At 44.2% G+C, this 18,881-nt stretch overlaps 1 protein-coding gene across 1 annotated transcript in view; it reads right to left on the bottom strand.

Annotated features, from left to right (window-relative positions):
* Positions 1 to 6,976: 6,976 nt before the first annotated feature.
* Positions 6,977 to 18,881, bottom strand: part of LOC122563579 (palmitoyltransferase ZDHHC18-like) — a 33,606-nt gene continuing 21,701 nt past the window's right edge. Inside the window, exon 9 of the mRNA XM_043717481.2 lies at positions 6,977 to 8,702. Within this exon, the coding sequence (XP_043573416.1) occupies positions 8,475 to 8,702 (228 nt within the window). The 3' untranslated portion in view covers positions 6,977 to 8,474. The remainder of the gene's footprint in view (positions 8,703 to 18,881) is intronic.

Here is an 18,881-nt window from a genome sequence, read left to right as displayed (position 1 = left end):
CCGTCAAACACAGACAGGCACACACTCACTACCGTGCCGTCAAACACACACAGGCACACACTCACTACCGTGCCGTCAAACACACACAGGCACACACTCACTACCGTGCCGTCAAAACACACACTCACACTCTACCGTGCCGTCAAACACACACACTCACACTCTACCGTGCCGTCAAACACACACACTCACACACTACCGTGCCGTCAAACACACACACTACCGTGCCGTCAAACACACACTCACACACTACCGTGCCGTCAAACACACACTCACACACTACCGTGCCGTCAAACACACACTCACACACTACCGTGCCGTCAAACACACACTCACACACTACCGTGCTGTCAAACACACACTCACACACTACCGTGCTGTCAAACACACACTCACACACTACCGTGCTGTCAAACACACACAAACACTACCGTGCTGTCAAACACACACAAACACTACCGTGCTGTCAAACACACACAAACACTACCGTGCTGTCAAACACACACACACACACTACTGTGCCGTCAAACACACACACGCACACACTACCGTGCCATCAAACACAGACACACTCACACACTACTGTGCCGTCAAACACACACACGCACACACTACCGTGCCGTCAAACACAGACACACTCACTATCGTGCCGTCAAACACACACACTACCGTGCCGTCAAACACACTACAGTGCCGTCAAACACACTACAGTGCCGTCAAACACACTACCGTGCCGTCAAACTCACTACCGTGCCGTCAAACACACACTCACACACTACCGTGCCGTCAAAACACACACTCACACACTACCGTGCCGTCAAACACACACACGCACACACTCACTACCGTGCCGTCAAACACACACAGGCACACTCACTACCGTGCCGTCAAACACACACACGCACACTCACTACCGTGCCGTCAAACACACACGCACACTCACTACCGTGCCGTCAAACACACACGCACACTCACTACCGTGCCGTCAAACACACACACATACACGGCCGTGCCGTCAAACACACACACATACACGGCCGTGCCGTCAAACACACAGGCACTGCCGTGCTGTCAAAAACACACACGCACTGCCGTGCCGTCAAACACACACAAGCACACACTCACTACCGTGCCGTCAAACACCTCATACGCTCACTACCGTGCCGTCAAACACACACACTCACTACCGTGCCATCAAACACACACACTCACTACCGTGCCATCAAACACACACACACTCACTACCGTGCCATCAAACACACACATACACAACCGTGCCGTCAAAAACACACACGCACATTACCGTGCCATCAAACACACATGCACACTCACTACCGTGCCGTCAAACACACGCACACACTCACTACCGTGCCGTCAAACACACATGCATACTCACTACCGTGCCGTCAAACACACATGCACACTCACTACCGTGCCGTCAAACACACACTGCAGTGCCGTCAAACACACACACGCACACACATCCCTAACCGTGCGGTCAAACCCACACACTACCGTGCCGTCAAATACACTCACGCACACTCACTACTGTGCCGCCAAACACACACACGCACACTATTGTGCCGTCAAGCACACACACGCACACTCACTACCGTGCCGTCAAACACACACGCACACTCACTTCCGTGCCGTTAAACACGCACACACTACAGTGCCGTCAAACACACACACACTACAGTGCCGTCAAACACACACACGCACGCACACACTCACTACCGTGCCGTCAAACACACACGCACACACTCACTACCGTGCCGTCAAACACACACGCGCACACACTACCATGCCGTCAAACACACACGCGCACACACTACCATGCCGTCAAATGCACGCACACTCACTACCGTGCCAAACACACACGTGCACACTCACTACCGTGCCAAACACACACGTGCACACTCACTACCGTGCCAAACACACACGTGCACACTCACTACCGTGACATCAAACACACATGCACACTCACTACCGTGACATCAAACACACATGCACACTCACTACCATGCCATCAAACACACACGCACACTCACTACTGTACCATCAAACACACACGCACACTACCGTGCCATCAAACACACATGCACTACCGTGCCGTCAAACACACACACACAATACCGTGCCGTCAAACACACACGCACTCACTACCGTAATGTCAAACACAAACACGCACAACCGTGCCGTCAAACACACACGCACACACTCACTACCGTGCCGTCAAACACACACACACGCACACACTCACTACCGTGCCGTCAAACACACACACACGCACACACTCACTACCGTGCCGTCAAACACACACGCACACACTCACTACCGTGCCGTCAAACACACATGCACACTCACTACCATGCCATCAAACACACACGCACACTCACTACTGTACCATCAAACACACACGCACACTACCGTGCCATCAAACACACATGCACTACCATGCCGTCAAACACACATGCACTACCGTGCCATCAAACACACACACACAATACCGTGCCGTCAAACACACACGCACTCACTACCGTAATGTCAAACACAAACACGCACAACCGTGCCGTCAAACACACACGCACACACTCACTACCGTGCCGTCAAACACACACACACACTCACTACCGTGCCGTCAAACACACACGCACACACTCACTACCGTGCCGTCAAACACACACGCACACACTCACTACCGTGCCGTCAAACACACACGCACCCTCACTACAGTGCCGTCAAACACACACGCTCCCTCACTACAGTGCCGTCAAACACACACGCACACTCACTACCGTGCCGTCAAACACACACGCACACTCACTACCGTGCCGTCAAACACACACGCACACTCACTACCGTACCGTCAAACACACACGCGCACTCACTACCGTGCCGTCAAACGCACACGCGCACTCACTGCCGTGCCGTCAAATGCTCGCGCACACTCACTACCGTGCCAAACACACGTGCACACTCACTACCGTGCCATCACACACGTGCACACTCACTACCGTGCCATCACACACACGTACACACTCACTACCGTGCCATCACACACACGTACACACTCACTACCGTGCCATCACACACACGTGCACACTCACTACCGTGCCATCAAACACACACGCACATTCACTACCGTGCCATCAAACACACACGCACTCACTACCGTGCCGTCAAACACACACGCACACTACCGTGCCGTCAAACACACACGCACTCACTACCGTGCCGTCAAACACACTCGCATTCACTACCGTGCTGTCAAACACACACGCACTCACTACCGTGCCGTCAAACACACACGCACACACTCACTACCGTGCCGTCAAACACACACACACTCACTACCGTGCCGTCAAACACACACGCACACACTCACTACCGTGCCGTCAAACACACACGCACCCTCACTACAGTGCCGTCAAACACACACGCTCCCTCACTACAGTGCCGTCAAACACACACGCACACTCACTACCGTGCCGTCAAACACACACGCACACTCACTACCGTGCCGTCAAACACACACGCACACTCACTACCGTACCGTCAAACACACACGCGCACTCACTACCGTGCCGTCAAACACACACGCGCACTCACTACCGTGCCATCAAACACGCACATGCACTCACTGCCGTGCCGTCAAATGCTCGCGCACACTCACTACCGTGCCAAACACACGTGCACACTCACTACCGTGCCATCACACACGTGCACTCACTACCGTGCCATCACACACACGTACACACTCACTACCGTGCCATCACACACACGTACACACTCACTACCGTGCCATCACACACACGTACACACTCACTACCGTGCCATCAAACACACACGCACATTCACTACCGTGCCATCAAACACACACGCACTCACTACCGTGCCGTCAAACACACACGCACACTACCGTGCCGTCAAACACACACGCACTCACTACCGTGCCGTCAAACACACTCGCATTCACTACCGTGCTGTCAAACACACACGCACTCACTACCGTGCTGTCAAACACACACGCACTCACTACCGTAATGTCAAACACAAACACGCACAACCGTTCCGTCAAACAAACACACACACACATTACCGTGCCGTCAAACACACACACGCACTACCGTGCCGTCAAACACACAGGCACACTCACTACCATGCCGTCAAACACACACGCACACTCACTGCCGTGCCGTCAAACACACACGCACACTCACTACTGTGCCGTCAAACACACACACGCACACACTCACTACCGTGCCGTCAAACACACATGCACCCTCACTACAGTGCCGTCAAACACACACGCACACTCACTGCCGTGCCGTCAAATACACGCGCACACTCACTACCGTGCCAAACACACACGTGCACACTCACTACCGTGCCATCAAACACACGCACACTCACTACCGTGCCATCAAACACACACGCACACTCACTACCTTGCCGTCACACACGCACACTACCGTGCCATCAAACACACACGCACACTACCGTGCCATCAAACACACACGCACACTACCGTGCCAAACACACACGCACACTACCGTGCCAAACACACACGCACACTCACTACCGTGCTGTCAAACACACGCACTCACTACCGTGCTGTCAAACACACGCACTCACTACCGTAATGTCAAATACAAACACGCACAACCATGCCGTCAAACACACACACTACTGTGCTGTCAAACACACACACGCACACTCACTATGTACTGTCAAACACACGCGCACACTACCGTGCCGTCAAACACACACGCGCACACACACTACCGTGCCGTCAAACACACACGCGCACACACACTACCGTGCCGTCAAACACACACGCGCACACACACTACCGTGCCGTCAAACACACACGCGCACACACACTACCGTGCCGTCAAACACACACGCGCACACACACTACCGTGCCGTCAAACACACACGCGCACACACACTACCGTGCCGTCAAACACACACACACATTACCGTGCCGTCAAGCACACACACGCACACTATTGTGCCGTCAAACACACACACGCACACTATTGTGCCGTCAAGCACACACACGCACACTATTGTGCCGTCAAGCACACACACGCACACTCACTACCGTGCCGTCAAACACACATGCACCCTCACTACCGTGCCGTCAAACACACATGCACCCTCACTACCGTGCTGTCAAACACACATGCACCCTCACTACCGTGCCGTCAAACACACATGCACCCTCACTACCGTGCCGTCAAACACACACGCACTCACTACCGTGCCGTCAAACACACACGCACACTCACTACCGTGCCGTCAAACACACACGCGCACTCACTACCGTGCCGTCAAACACACACGCACACTCACTACCGTGCCGTAAAACACACACGCACACTCACTACCGTGCCGTCAAACACACACGCGCACACTCACTACCGTGCCGTCAAACACACACGCGCACACTCACTACCGTGTCATCAAACACACACGCACTCACTACTGTGCCATCACACTCACTCTACAATGTTTCAGGTGTCCCATTATACAGTTCTAGAATTAGATAAATTATGGATCAGATGACGAGTGAAATCTTTTCTGTATTCCAATAAGCTACTTCACCCCAATTTGAGACAAGAATGACCCAGGTGTGAGATTTTGCCATTTTCCCCACCAGTTATCCTTTGTCCTGCACGAACATAGAACAATACATTGCAGAACAGGCCCTTTGGCCCTCAACGTTGCGCCAACCTGTGGACTTTTCTCAGCTCGTCCCCCTACACTATCCCAAAATCATCCATGAGCTTATCTAAGGATTGTTTAAATCCTAATGTGCCTGAGTTGACTACCTTAGCAGGTAGGGCATTTCACGCCCTTACCACTCTCTGTTTAAAGAACTTGCCTCTGACATCAATCTTAAATCTATCACCCCTCAACTTGTAGTTATGCCCTCTCGTACAAGCTGGCGTCATCATCCTAGGAAAAAGTCTTTCTCTGTCTATCCTATCTAATCCTTTGATCATCTTGTATGTCTCTATTAAATCTCCCCTTAGTCTGCTTCTTTCCAATGAGAAAAGACCCAAGTCTCTCAGCCTTTCCTCAAAAGACCATCCCTCCAGACCAGGCAACACCCTGGTAAATCTCCTCTGCACATTTTCCAATGCTTCCACATCCTTTCTGTAATGGGGCGACCAGAACTGTATACAATAGTCCAAGTGTGGCCGCACCAGCGTTTTGTATAGTTGCAACATGATAATGCGGTTCCAGAACTCAATCCCTCTTCGGCCGCATGGTGGCACAGTGGTTAGCACTGCTGCCTCACAGCGCCCAGAGACCCGGGTTCAATTCCTGCCTCAGGCAACTGACTGTGTGGAGTTTGCACATTCTCCCAGTGTCTGCGTGGGTTTGCTCCGGGTGCTCCGGTTTCCTCCCACAGTCCAAAGGTGTGCAGGTCAGGTGAATTGGCTATGCTAACTTGCCCATAGTGTTAGGTGTAGGGGAGTGGGTCTGGGTGGGTTGCTCTTTGGAGGGTCGGTGTGGACTTGTTGGGCCGAAGGGCCTGTTTCCACACTGTAAGTAATCTAATCTACCAATGAAACCTAACACACCATATGCCTTCTTAACAGCACTATCTACCTGGGTGGCAACTTTCAGGGATAAGTCTAGGGATTCATATTCTTAAAGATCAGAACTGAGACTACTTCAAATTTATTTCATGGGGGCACAAGTCAAAAGGACAGAAGAAATAGAGAAAAGCAAACTTATTTTTCCCATAATTTTAGACAGATTCATAATCAGATTCCAAAGATGAATGTTTGAGCCACCAACAGCATCATCCAGACTGCATTTCTGATCAAATACAAAATCAGAGAAAATACTGGCAAGTAACCATTTCTACATCAATCCATAAAATTTGTGTAATAGAGAGTGATAATTGACATATACTTGCGCGCACACACACACAAAATAATCCACTGCAGATGTATAGCATGAAGTGCATCTATATTTATTGAACTGAATACAGGATAACTATGTTCAATGGTAAACTGATGCATTTTAGAATAAATACAAAGCAGTTGCACAAGGCACTTCATATCACCTGAAGCAACGCACAAAACAGAGGCGCCAGTATTGCTTAGTAGTTTAGATTATAGATAAAGTCACTTGAAATCAGGTGACCAAAACTTCATTCTTAAAGAATAGCCCTCGACACTGAAGCTGGTCAATTACATTCGTTCCAACTGCTTTATTTGTTTAGTTGACAGTTCAACCAGCTCTGAACATAAGACAATAAATTGTGTTTCAAAGTGCTGGGGTAGTTTGATGGAATCGCCATTGGACCCCACGGATATTTTTCAAGTTGCAGATATTGAGTAAGATTCATCTTCCCAGACGGCAGAGCCAATTAAACAGCACAACCTCACTTTCAGACACATTTGAGAAGCAATGATTGGTGTTGTACAATTACAGACACTGATTACCTCAGAGACTTGCTGATTGAACACAAACACCTTTAATATATAAGTGCAGAAAAAGTGAGTTTTATTCATTAAGGTAGTTTAGATAAATTCTAATTCTAATTCAAATGATCGAAAACACATTCCTCAACTACTTAACCCTCGTATTTTGCAAATAAAATCCTGAATGATTAAATCTGTACGACTTGTGGATCAAGCACATGGTCAGTCATATGCAGTGTAAATATTATGAAGTAAATATTGATTCCTGGATCCCTTTAGTTTGATTTGGATGCAGATTAAAATGACCTCTGAACTACTACAACTAAGAAATGGTGTGGCACGCTGGGTATCCCATCTGATACTTGGCACCACTTCCCAGCTGTGATATTGTGCTTATATCACATGAGCATTTAGCGTTAGTTCTACAGAGTGTAGCTAGTAATTGATCATATTTGGTTATAAAGATACACAACAAAGCACTTCAACTCAGTGAAAGGAATGATGACTGTCCCTGCTTCAAGTGTGATGCATTTAATGGCAGTTTTGGCATTTAATCAAGGTGAATAATCGACTAATTTGTTTCTTAGCTACTCATGACACTGGGTAAAAACTCGTTCACTGCCAGCAAATCAGTGTGATTTGATCCAAGTCATGGGATCTAAAAACCGGTTACAATTATCAAGCCAATGAGCACTTGTACCAAATTCCAGGTTTTCATCCAATTAAGCCTATCTGCTCCAGTCACATCCACATATTCAGTCTTTTCAACGGTAGTTCTACAGATTCAGTATGTCCAAATATCTGGGAATTTCAGAACATTTGCAAATCCTTTCTACAGAAACTCCAGTCACCAAGATGAAGATACTATAGATTAGACTGCGCTCCTCATGTCTCTCAATGCTCCAATGCAAAGCAGCAATAGCAAAATAGCTTTTTGTGCCAACAGATCCAAGTGTCATGCGGTCTTTCCAATAGCTCACATTTAGCCATTTCCAAGATCTGCAGTAGTCCCGACAGTTTGGCTCATGCACTGGGGGAAGAGCCTGTCCTTGAAGCTTGAAACTTCAGCTGCACTGTACTTTTTCCTTGCGGATGTGGAGGCTTGATGTAGCCAGGGGGTGCGGTGGCACAAACCACAGCTGCCTTCTCTGGCACAGTTTTATTCAGGACACACAAACTTGATTGGAAAAGGAAAGTGGGTGTACTCTGGAAAAAAAAATTAACACCTTGACCACAAGGGCCCTGGTCAAACTAAAGGAATAGAGGATGGAGCAAAGGGTTTAAAAGGATTGGAAAGGAGAAAGAGACAGAGACAGAGAGAGAGGGAGAGGGAGAGAGGAAAAAAAGAGAAAGGCTTTTAGTAACATTCAAAAATATTTTTACATGGGTGATGTTTCAAAAGGTGCTCCAAAAACAGGATATGGTCATCAACAGAATTCAATTCCACAATGGGACAGTGGGTTAGGTTTCAGCTCATAACTTATTTAAATATTTAAAAATAACAATTATATATCTATAATGGTTAAGTTGTCTCAATAAAGCAAAACTGTTGAAATGAAGAACAGAATAATGCAAAGTTAGCACAGACCAGAAGTTCTATTACCATTGTTTACAGTCCTGGATGTGACTCAGCTGACCCATCCCCAATGTTTCCTGCACCAGTAGCCAGAGCACCTTGGGCTGGAGACCAAGGAGGGAGGAAGAAACACCAGGAGGATCTATTACAATCCATGGAGATTAACTTAAACCAGACAGTTAGAAGTAGGCTGATTACTGATGGGGGAAAGAGTAGTGTGATTCAGGGTACCCAGTAGCAAAAACACAGGGGAACAGAACTCGAGATATAACAGGCATAAAGTGATCAAAAGAGACTTTTGAAATATATAATTGTTTGTTCTAGAAACAACCTTTAAATAATTTATTTAAATTTTGCAAAATCTACATTAATAACCTGTAGATTAGCGAGCACTCCAACACAAAATTCCTTCCAATGTCCTTGGTATTAGAATACATGGATTCAGATCAAAGTTAATGGTTCTAGTCATGTTCCTAATGATTAAACTGTGCACAACAAAACCCAAATGTGTGCACACTGCATGTCCAGGTGTTTTACTAGTGTACATTAAACTGACCCACAATACTAAGATGAAGGCAACAGTTCACAGAATGCTCAACTCTAACGATGTTTCATAAAATCAAAGTGTTGGAAATACGCAAGTCAGGCAGCACATGTGATAAGGGATATAGAGTCAGCTTTAAGCTAACATGACCCTTTTTCTGAAGGGGTCTTTTGATTCTTCGACAAGAGTAAATTTTGTTTGTTACTGAAGACAATGGGACTGCTGATTCATTAAGAGTTAGATCATTCAGAGGTAGTGGAAATCTGCAACACTTTTCCTGAAACCAATGAAATCGAGGTCATTTAAAAACAGTTGATAAATTTGTTAGATGAGTTAGCTACCAATTTCAACCTTAACATTGTGTGGAGCTCAGATTTTCATCACCTCCTCTCAGAAACCTAAGGCAGATGGGTTGCTGACATAGGCAGAGGATCAAATAACCACTCAGCTCCAGGAACTGGTGACCTGAGATGTGCATAGAAAGAGCCAAGGAAGAAAAATGCTACAATCAGCGAATTAGAGAGAGTAAGACAGTATGTAAACAAAGTCAATCATTCATATCCAGAATTAAAGGCCAAACACACCAAACTCTCATGGACAGCAATACAGACCACAACTAAATACTGCAAACAATTATTCAGATTTCAGAAACAGTTTTGTGAATGAATTCACGCAGAAGATTAAAATTGAAACAAAATTATTTATTTAAACTGCATCCAAAGTGGGGTTTCTGGGCATCTGAAACTGAAGAATTAACACAAAGACAGTTCATGATTCAAATAAAGACAGAAAATTTGGAAATACTCAGCAGGTAAGGTAGCTGTGGAGAGAGAAACAGTGCTAACTTTCAGATCAAGGACCTGCAGTCAGTTTCTAGTCAAAGGTCACCAACCTGAAACGCCATCTGTTTTTCTCTCCACAGATGCTGCCTGACTTGCTGAGCATTTCCATAATGTGTTCCAGAACTCAGCCATGTCAATTCTGATGCAGAATCAAATCATGGCATTGTAGTGCAGACGGCAGACAGAATGACACCCTAGCAAAACCAAGTTTGAACAGGTCATGGTGGAAAGCCAGCTGTAAAATCTGCAATCTCATAAATTAGCAGCATTAGATCGCAACTTAAAAGCAGCCAAGGTTGAAACACCAATGGAACTATGATCTTGCAAGGATTAAGCATCTTCAAAAGAACAGAAAAGGTAATGAGTGAGGACAATGAGTTAAATCCTGCGGGGGAATGACAAAGCAAGGTCAAAGAGGGGAAAAAGAAAAAGGCTTTCCTTTCACAGAAAGGTAAGTGAGATTAGTATTGTCAAGAGAGGTGAAGTGGAAGAGAGGAGAGAGGAATAGAGCCAACATTTGAGAGGAGGAGGGGGTCAGACTGGAAGATATGGATTGGGGGGTGGGGGGGGGGTGGAAAGAGACAAGAAAAGGGAAGACAGTGAAGAGCAGAGAAGAAAAACAAAACAGGAGGAGATATAACTGAGGGGGAAATAGAAGGATTGTCAGAAGTCTTTTTCATCGTGCAACTATCTGATTAAAAATAGCAATTGCCTCACACTTGGATGGTGGATAAGTGGTTAGCATTGCTGCCTCACAGCACCAGGACCCGGGTTCAATTCCAGCCTCGATGACTGTCTGTGTGGAGTTTGCACATTCTCCCAGTGTCTGCGTGGGTTTCCTCCAGGTGCTCCGGTTTCCTCCCACAATCCAAAGATGCGCAGATCAGGTGAATCAGCCATGTTAAATTGCCCAAAATGCTAGATGCATTAGTTAGGGGTAAATGTAGGGGAATGGGTCTGGATGATTTACTCTTTGGAGGGTTGGTGTAGACTTGTTCAGCCTAATCTAACTGCAGACACTGCATATAATCCTCATCTACAGAAACAGAATACAGATGTCTATAAAGTCTCACACACTGCCAAGTCTCAAGCATTCAGGTTGAGATGCAATTGAAGCTTCAGGGTTCCTCAGCCTATCACCACCACATTCAGATCTGGCAGAGCGACACTGAGCCACAGTCTCAGAACTCAGTAACCTATACTATAATACCATCAGTTTGCATGTCAACTATAAATCAGCCCAATACTAATTGAGGCAAGTAAGGAATACCTTATTCTATCTTATTATTTGTCTGCTTCACTGCCACTTTCACCTGCAAGAAACGTATGCCATGCAACTTGAATACAGAGGTCTGTTCAAAGAACAATGTTTCTGTATGGTGCTTTCCAGAGGACATAGTACCAGCTTATGTTTGTATCATTCTTGGCAGATGCCAAAAGCAGCATGAATGACAGCAAGATACACATATACTGGCACCAGTGTATGTCATGCTCATTTGCTGTACAGGCAAGGGAATCAAGTGACTGCATTGATATGGTTAAGAATTAGATTACATTAGATTACATTAGATTTAAATTACATTACAGTGTGGAAACAGGCCCTTCGGCCCAACAAGTCCACACCGACCGGCCGAAGCGAAACCTACCCATACCCCTACATTTACCCCTTACCTAACACTACGGGCAATTTAGTATGGCCAATTCACCTGGCCCTACACATCTTTGTGACTGTGGGAGGAAACCGGAGCACCCGGAGGAAACCCACGCAGACACGGGGAGAACGTGCAAACTCCACACAGACAGTCGCCTGAGGCGGGAATTGAACCCGGGTCTCTGGCGCTGTGAGGCAGCAGTGCTAACCACTGTGCCACCATGCCGCCCACGTTCTTGCCATTAAACTGGTACAGGGAATGGTACCTCACAATGCAACAGGATCTTATCAGGTTGTGGCTCTTTCGTGAGGGGGGGGCAATCTGACAGATCTTTAAAACGATGAGAGCTTTTGAGAGGGCAGATGCTTTTACTTTTGTGGAGACCAGAACAGGAAATCACAAATAAGATGCACAAATTATATATGAAATTCAGGAGAAACATCGCAACTAGAATATGGAACTTTGTACCTCAAGCAGATTGAGCAACTAGTAGTGATTCATTTAAAGTTAGATGAACACAAAAGGCAAAGGAAAAGGTTGACACTGAATGGTTAGAGTTCAGGAGGTAGCCTGTCAGCTGTGTTCACGTCAGCCTTTTACAAGAGCAACTTACCCAGTACCACCTCAGCCTTTTCCCACGGTCCTGAAAATTTTCTCTTTTCAGATAAATATTCAATTTTCCACTTAATTTTCTCTTTCCCTAAGAAAACAGTCCCAAACATCTCCAACCTATCCAGTTGAAGGAAAGATCCTAATCCCGGAACCATTCTCATGATTATTTTTCTGCACTCCCTCTATTGCTTTCACATCTGTTCTAAAACTTATTCTTCAAAACTGGATAATACTCTGGTTGAGGTTGAACCACTGTTTAATACAATTTGATCATGACTTCCTCACTTTTGGATGTTTTGCCCCTGTTTACAAAACTCAAGATTCCATGTGCTTTATTAATCACTTCCTCAACCTCCCTGCCACCTTCAACGATTTGTGCACATATATCCTTAAGGTTCTTTGCTTTTGAACTCCTCTAGAATTGTACGCTTTCCTTTAATATTTATTTTATATTATGTTAATGTAATGAAGTGAACAGTAGTGAGAGGAGACAGATGTGGGATACAGACATCAGCACTGACTCAGTGGGCTTAAAGGTCTGTGTTTGTGCCATAACATAATGCGATACAACATAATTCTTCACATGAACCTCTAACTATACAATTTTAAAAGGAAACCAAAGAGGCCAAACCAAAAGCTACAAAAAAATGCTCAGGATCCAGAATGGTTGAAATAAAGTCAAATTTCAACTATCAAAGTGATATCTGGTCGGCATGGACAGGTTGGACCGAAGGGTCTGTTTCCATGCTATACATCTCTATGACTCTAAACGTTTGTATTTCAGATACAAATCTGAGCCTCCTCTGTACCTGCAACTAATGGTGGGGTTTCAATCCTGCTATCAAATGTCCAGATTTAAATGCAGGTGGCAGCCTCTACACTGAACAAGTATCTAACAGTTCAGAATTCTTTCTTTTGTTGGACATTAGCATCATTACAACATTGTGTGGCAGCGACAAAAACCAGGGGCAGGCCAGGTTTTTAAAAGCTGGGGAAATACCATTGGAAATATAAAACCTGAAACAGCACATCAAATTAGCTTCACTATTTCAGAAAATACACATACATCACAGTTGCAAACTATACATAAATAAGTGAGATTAAATTAGTCTTAGACACAACATTAAATATTTCCATTGCCAAGTTTTTCGGCTGGTCTCACCATAGATTAGACATGCGCATAGCAGCCAATTCGAGATTGTTTAATCAATAATAAATTAGGATTTTAGACAACACAACGCACACCAACATGTAACTGAAAAGATCAGAGCCATGAACAATATGAGCTATTGCCTGAATAGTAGCCATCTGGCAGCCTCAGACACTCAATGTAACCCTCAAAGAGAACAATGATACTACACTTTCTCAGCCTGCTTTTCACAAATGTTAGTGGGACCCTAAATGTTACCAGTAGAACACTGCGTTCACAGCCAATCACCAGTGTAGGAAGGCACTATAAAGATATAAGATAGTAGGATGGTACACTCAAATATATCCCCTGAAGGATGGTGCATTATCTACAAACTTACTTCCTGTAGTATCATACACTATTTACAGAGAAGTAGGACAGTTCACTATGTACACACATTCAGTAGGCCATTTCATTGTCTACAGTCACATTTCCAGTGGTAACTGAACTGTTTTGGTATAGTAGTGTTTTATTTATTCACTTAAGGTAAATTGTAGTGTATTTCATGGAGACGTCTGGTAGGACTGTGTACGTTTTACAAACACAATTGTGTAGGGCCAAGCATTATTTACAGGGACATTTCCAAAGCAGAGACAAATAGTAGGACAATGAGTTATTTCTGGACGTAGAGCCTGCAGTACCAGTTAAGAAAGAGATGACAATCTGCAGCTCTACAGCCACATGGCTCGTTAAGGATTGAAATGCAGCTCAACTTATTTTTTCCTCCTACTGATTTTCAGAAAAGAAATATCTAAATATGTTTCTACTTTAAATAGTAAATCAGGTTTAACCATTTCCTTGGCAATGGATATTTTAACAGAACCATAACAGAACTTGTGAACTGTTTAATAAAAATACGAAATTCTATTGAAAAAGTAGTAAGTTACAACTGCATGGTTTGCTAAGCAAAAGGACATTACACGTCCTCATGTTTATAGCTTATGTATTACCTGCTAATTGATTATGTGCATTGCTCGGTGACAAGACATGCACATCAGTGAAGGAAATTATTGCAGTTTTGTTTTGAGACTATTTTGTTATAAAAAGTTTAATTTATTGCAGGAAACAATGCCGATTACGGCTGACAGACATTTGTAAATTAATTAGCAAGTGAATTTAAATTTGAAAAAAATGTGGCATTATTAGAGGGGTTGAAATTTTTTCAAAGTAGAAATATGTTGTTGTCTTATTTTTCATAATGATTGGCATTTGAGTAACAGCATCATAGCTACCAAGTGTGCTTTTTCATTAAATTTAAGAAATGGCTCATCTTGTTCAGTTTGTCAACCCTCAAGTTAGGATCTCATTCTTCAAAAGTAATTAACTTCCTCAGAATGCGTAATGCAATTTAAATGAAATAACTTTAAGTCATTCACACAAATCAATTGTAAAGCTACTATTGGTTTTGTTTATATCATTCAAGATTTTCCCTCCACTGAATGGAACATCTCTCTAATGTTCATTTCACTACTGCTAATTATTCTTTAATATCTCACTCACTGGACGTTCAAATGTGTTACATTCAACTATTAGTGATGTCGTAGCCCAATCTCAATCACATTGACCTGCCAGCGAGAGCTGTTGGATCAGGACCAGGAACTCTAACTTATAACTCTCCTCTCTGTTCTGAGACCAAATTATATGATATGCCAACTGGGACAAGTGTTGAGAATTTTAAAAATATTTCATTAAAATTTAAATTGGGAGTTCAAAAAACAGTAACTACAGATGTGCTACAAATACTATTTGCAGATAAATATAAAGGAATACTTTTAGGGACTTAGCACCAACATCATATACGTAGTCACAGTTTTGGCAGTCAGTTTTGAAAACACAGATTCCCAGTTTAATCAGTGTATGCACCATTACCTGCATATTTCTCTACAGACAACTTCAACTTTCAAATCAATTTCCTGGAGCTAATGGCAGGCCAGGGTTTTTATTGTCCTCAAAAATATAAATCTGACATTCCACATCTTGACAAGTGGAAAATCTTTATATAACAAACACACAAGGATTTGGCACATTAAAGGCTGGATAGCAACAAGTTAATGAGAGACTAGCTGGTTGTGAGCTGTTGGCATTTCCTCATGCAGTGTCCATGGTTGATGAAAATGAAGAATGAATGTATTGAATGAGAGCGAGAGAACGCTTACCAGCTGTCAGCACCAGCCTCACTCTGAAACCTCTTACATCCAATCAGGCCGTGCATGAAACTGCAAAATCCTCACAAGTATCCTCCTAGGGAACAAACACTCACGATTACATACAAACCAACAACTGCCATGTCTCTCGCTCTCTCAAACCCAACAATTGTCACCTAGGGATCCATATCATACTGGAAACATCTGACCTGACCAGGGTTACAAAGGGTCAAACACACTTACACTCTGCCACCCAACCATCCCCCTACCAAACTGTAAACTTGAGTCACTTTTAGCTGCGACTAGCTGTACATGTACAGTATTTCAGTTTCCTTGGATTTCAGTGCAATTGCTCACTGGATTTTTAGACTGCCCCAAGGGACTCTGGCATATAGTACCGATGCTTTCAGCTCCCACAGGCAAAAAAAGAACTATGCTGAGTTGTCAGTCTTTGTTCCAACTTGTTTCTACCAGTACAGAGAAAGAAAAAGAAACCTAAGGCGAACTTGACTGAGTTGAGTCAGTCTGATTATAGCCCACAGTAAAATCATTGAAGAATCACAGATACAATTGACATTGCAATTTCAGATTCTCATCACAAGGAATGTCGTTGAATAAAACTCGCAGGTTACTCCATCTCTCCTTAGGCTATTACACAATGACTCTGCAGTTTGCTCCAATGTCACAGCCACCATTTCCACAAGAAACTATACTGTTACTAAAGTGCACCAATATTTATGTGGATAAATTCACTTCGATCTAAACCAAATGCAGGAAGACCAAAAAAAACACCTACTTCAAATTCTGGTTCTGCTGCATTATTCTGAACGTAGTGTGGGACAGTGTGCCAAGTCAGAGCAGAATACCTTTTGAAAGAGTTGGCTTTACTGTGAGTGTAATGGGGATTCTGGGGCATTATGGAAGACCTTGTAAGATTTTCTCTAGGTCCCCAAGCAATGTACTTGAATTCAGGATTCTCTGTCCAAATTCTCTGATTTCTCATCAAGATGCTCACAGCTCAGGCCAGGATTGCATGGTTATAGCTCTGCTGCTGCTGGGAATTATTTAAATGTAACATTTTAAATTCAAGGACTAAATAAATCAAACTGCTAGTGAAATGGCATTCGTATGGAAGTTTTACATATGTTTATATAAAATTCAATTCTGTAATTCCAGACTAACTTTAGCCCTAATTTTGGATTCATGCACTGCAAGCAACAAAATCATCATGACTAGAAATCTATGTTGTTATGTAAGCAGTGGAGCATATTTAAGTAAAATAACTAGGTACTGATGTATGTTGAAAGTTTTTCAAGATAATATTGGGGATAGTCACAGAAGTGGCAACAGGAGAGGGGTAGCGGGCAGGTTGCTGAGCAAACAATCACAGCAGGGCAGTGGCAGTGAATCAAACAGCACAAGGGAGAACATTCCTCGGGAAACACAAGGTTCTCCAACCACAAGAAAAATCAGAGGGTTAGATACAGAGTAAAGCTCTCTCAGTACTGTTCCCATCATTCAGAGGAAGGCTGCCTCTACTCTTTTAAACAAAGTAATGCTCTCTGAACACTGTTCCAATCTCACTGCCCGTGTCTATCGCATAGAAGTCGTTGTTAAATCAGTGATGCAAGTGTACTGAAACTATTTCTTCCTTCCCGTTTATTCCTTGCTCTTTCAATCAACCCATCCAGAACTAAATATTCTCTACCCTCAATCCTGTCCAGAACTCTCATATAGTGAATGATCACTTGGCTCATATTTAATTGCACAATGTCAATTATCCCCAAGTCTTGAATCCCCAGGTTAATTCCATATTGAATGCTCCCAATGGCAGAATTATAAGCAGAATTGATAATCGTAACTTACGTCCCGAGGAATGTTCTCCCTTGCTCAATGTAGGTCAATAAGCAGTAACAGCTCAAAATGTCAGGATACAGCTCATCAAGCCGGTGGCACAGTGGTTAGCACTGCTGCATCATAGCGCCAGAGACCTGGGTTCAATTCCCACCTCAGGCGGCTGACTGTATGGAGTTTGCACATTCTCCCCGTGTCTGCGTGGATTTCCTCCGGGTGCTCCGGTTTCCTCCCACAGTCCAAAGATGTGCAGGTCAGGTGAATTGGCCATGCTAAATTGCCCGTAATGTTAGGTGTAGGGGTATAGTTGGGTTGCGCTTTGGCGGCTCGGTGTGGACTTGTTGGGCCGAAGGGCCTGTTTCCACACTGTAAGTAATCTAAATCTAAAGTCATTTAACAACTCAATTGAAACATTCCTCTTTGCTGAGATGAAAGTGCCACAAAGACATTTCCAGTTGGTCAAACAAGTGACCATTCTTTAGATATAAGTCCTGTTGACTAATCATCATTTTTGTCCTCACCAAACACATGCAGTAGTGAAGGACAGAATCTCAAACCCAGTGCTGTAGAAACCAATTCTAGTTCTTAATTGCTAATGCAACAGGGAATAAACCTGAAATGTTCTTACTCAAGGTGACTAAGTGCTGTAGTGAGAAATTGAAAAAGCTTAAAATGAATATATAGTTCACAAACATAGCCAGTTCTCCCTATCACTCAGTTAGCTGATGGTCCACATTAGAGAACCGTTGAGGCCAAGCTCACAAAAGTGGTTGAGGCAAGACATCGGGAGGTACAGCTGGGATGCATACACTCAAACAGATTTTCTTCAGCAGAATTTTAGCAAAATAAATTTTTGTAGGAACAATGCTGAGATAAAACATATCTCCGCTTTGATTAGTGTCAAATAAATGGAGTGAAATGTTGCAGCAGATTAAGATTCTACAAAGAGTCAATTTCAGTTGATGTGCAAAAGATCAGGAAGAAAGGATACATTCCTACAGGAAGCTACAGCCTGAA

Source organism: Chiloscyllium plagiosum, unplaced genomic scaffold, assembly GCF_037043375.1.
Source record: "Chiloscyllium plagiosum isolate Xiang-an unplaced genomic scaffold, Cpla_swu_hap1 HiC_scaffold_30, whole genome shotgun sequence".
Lineage (NCBI taxonomy): Eukaryota > Metazoa > Chordata > Chondrichthyes > Orectolobiformes > Hemiscylliidae > Chiloscyllium > Chiloscyllium plagiosum.
Note: the sequence above shows the minus strand (reverse complement) of the source record. Positions and strands in the feature narration are given on the sequence as shown.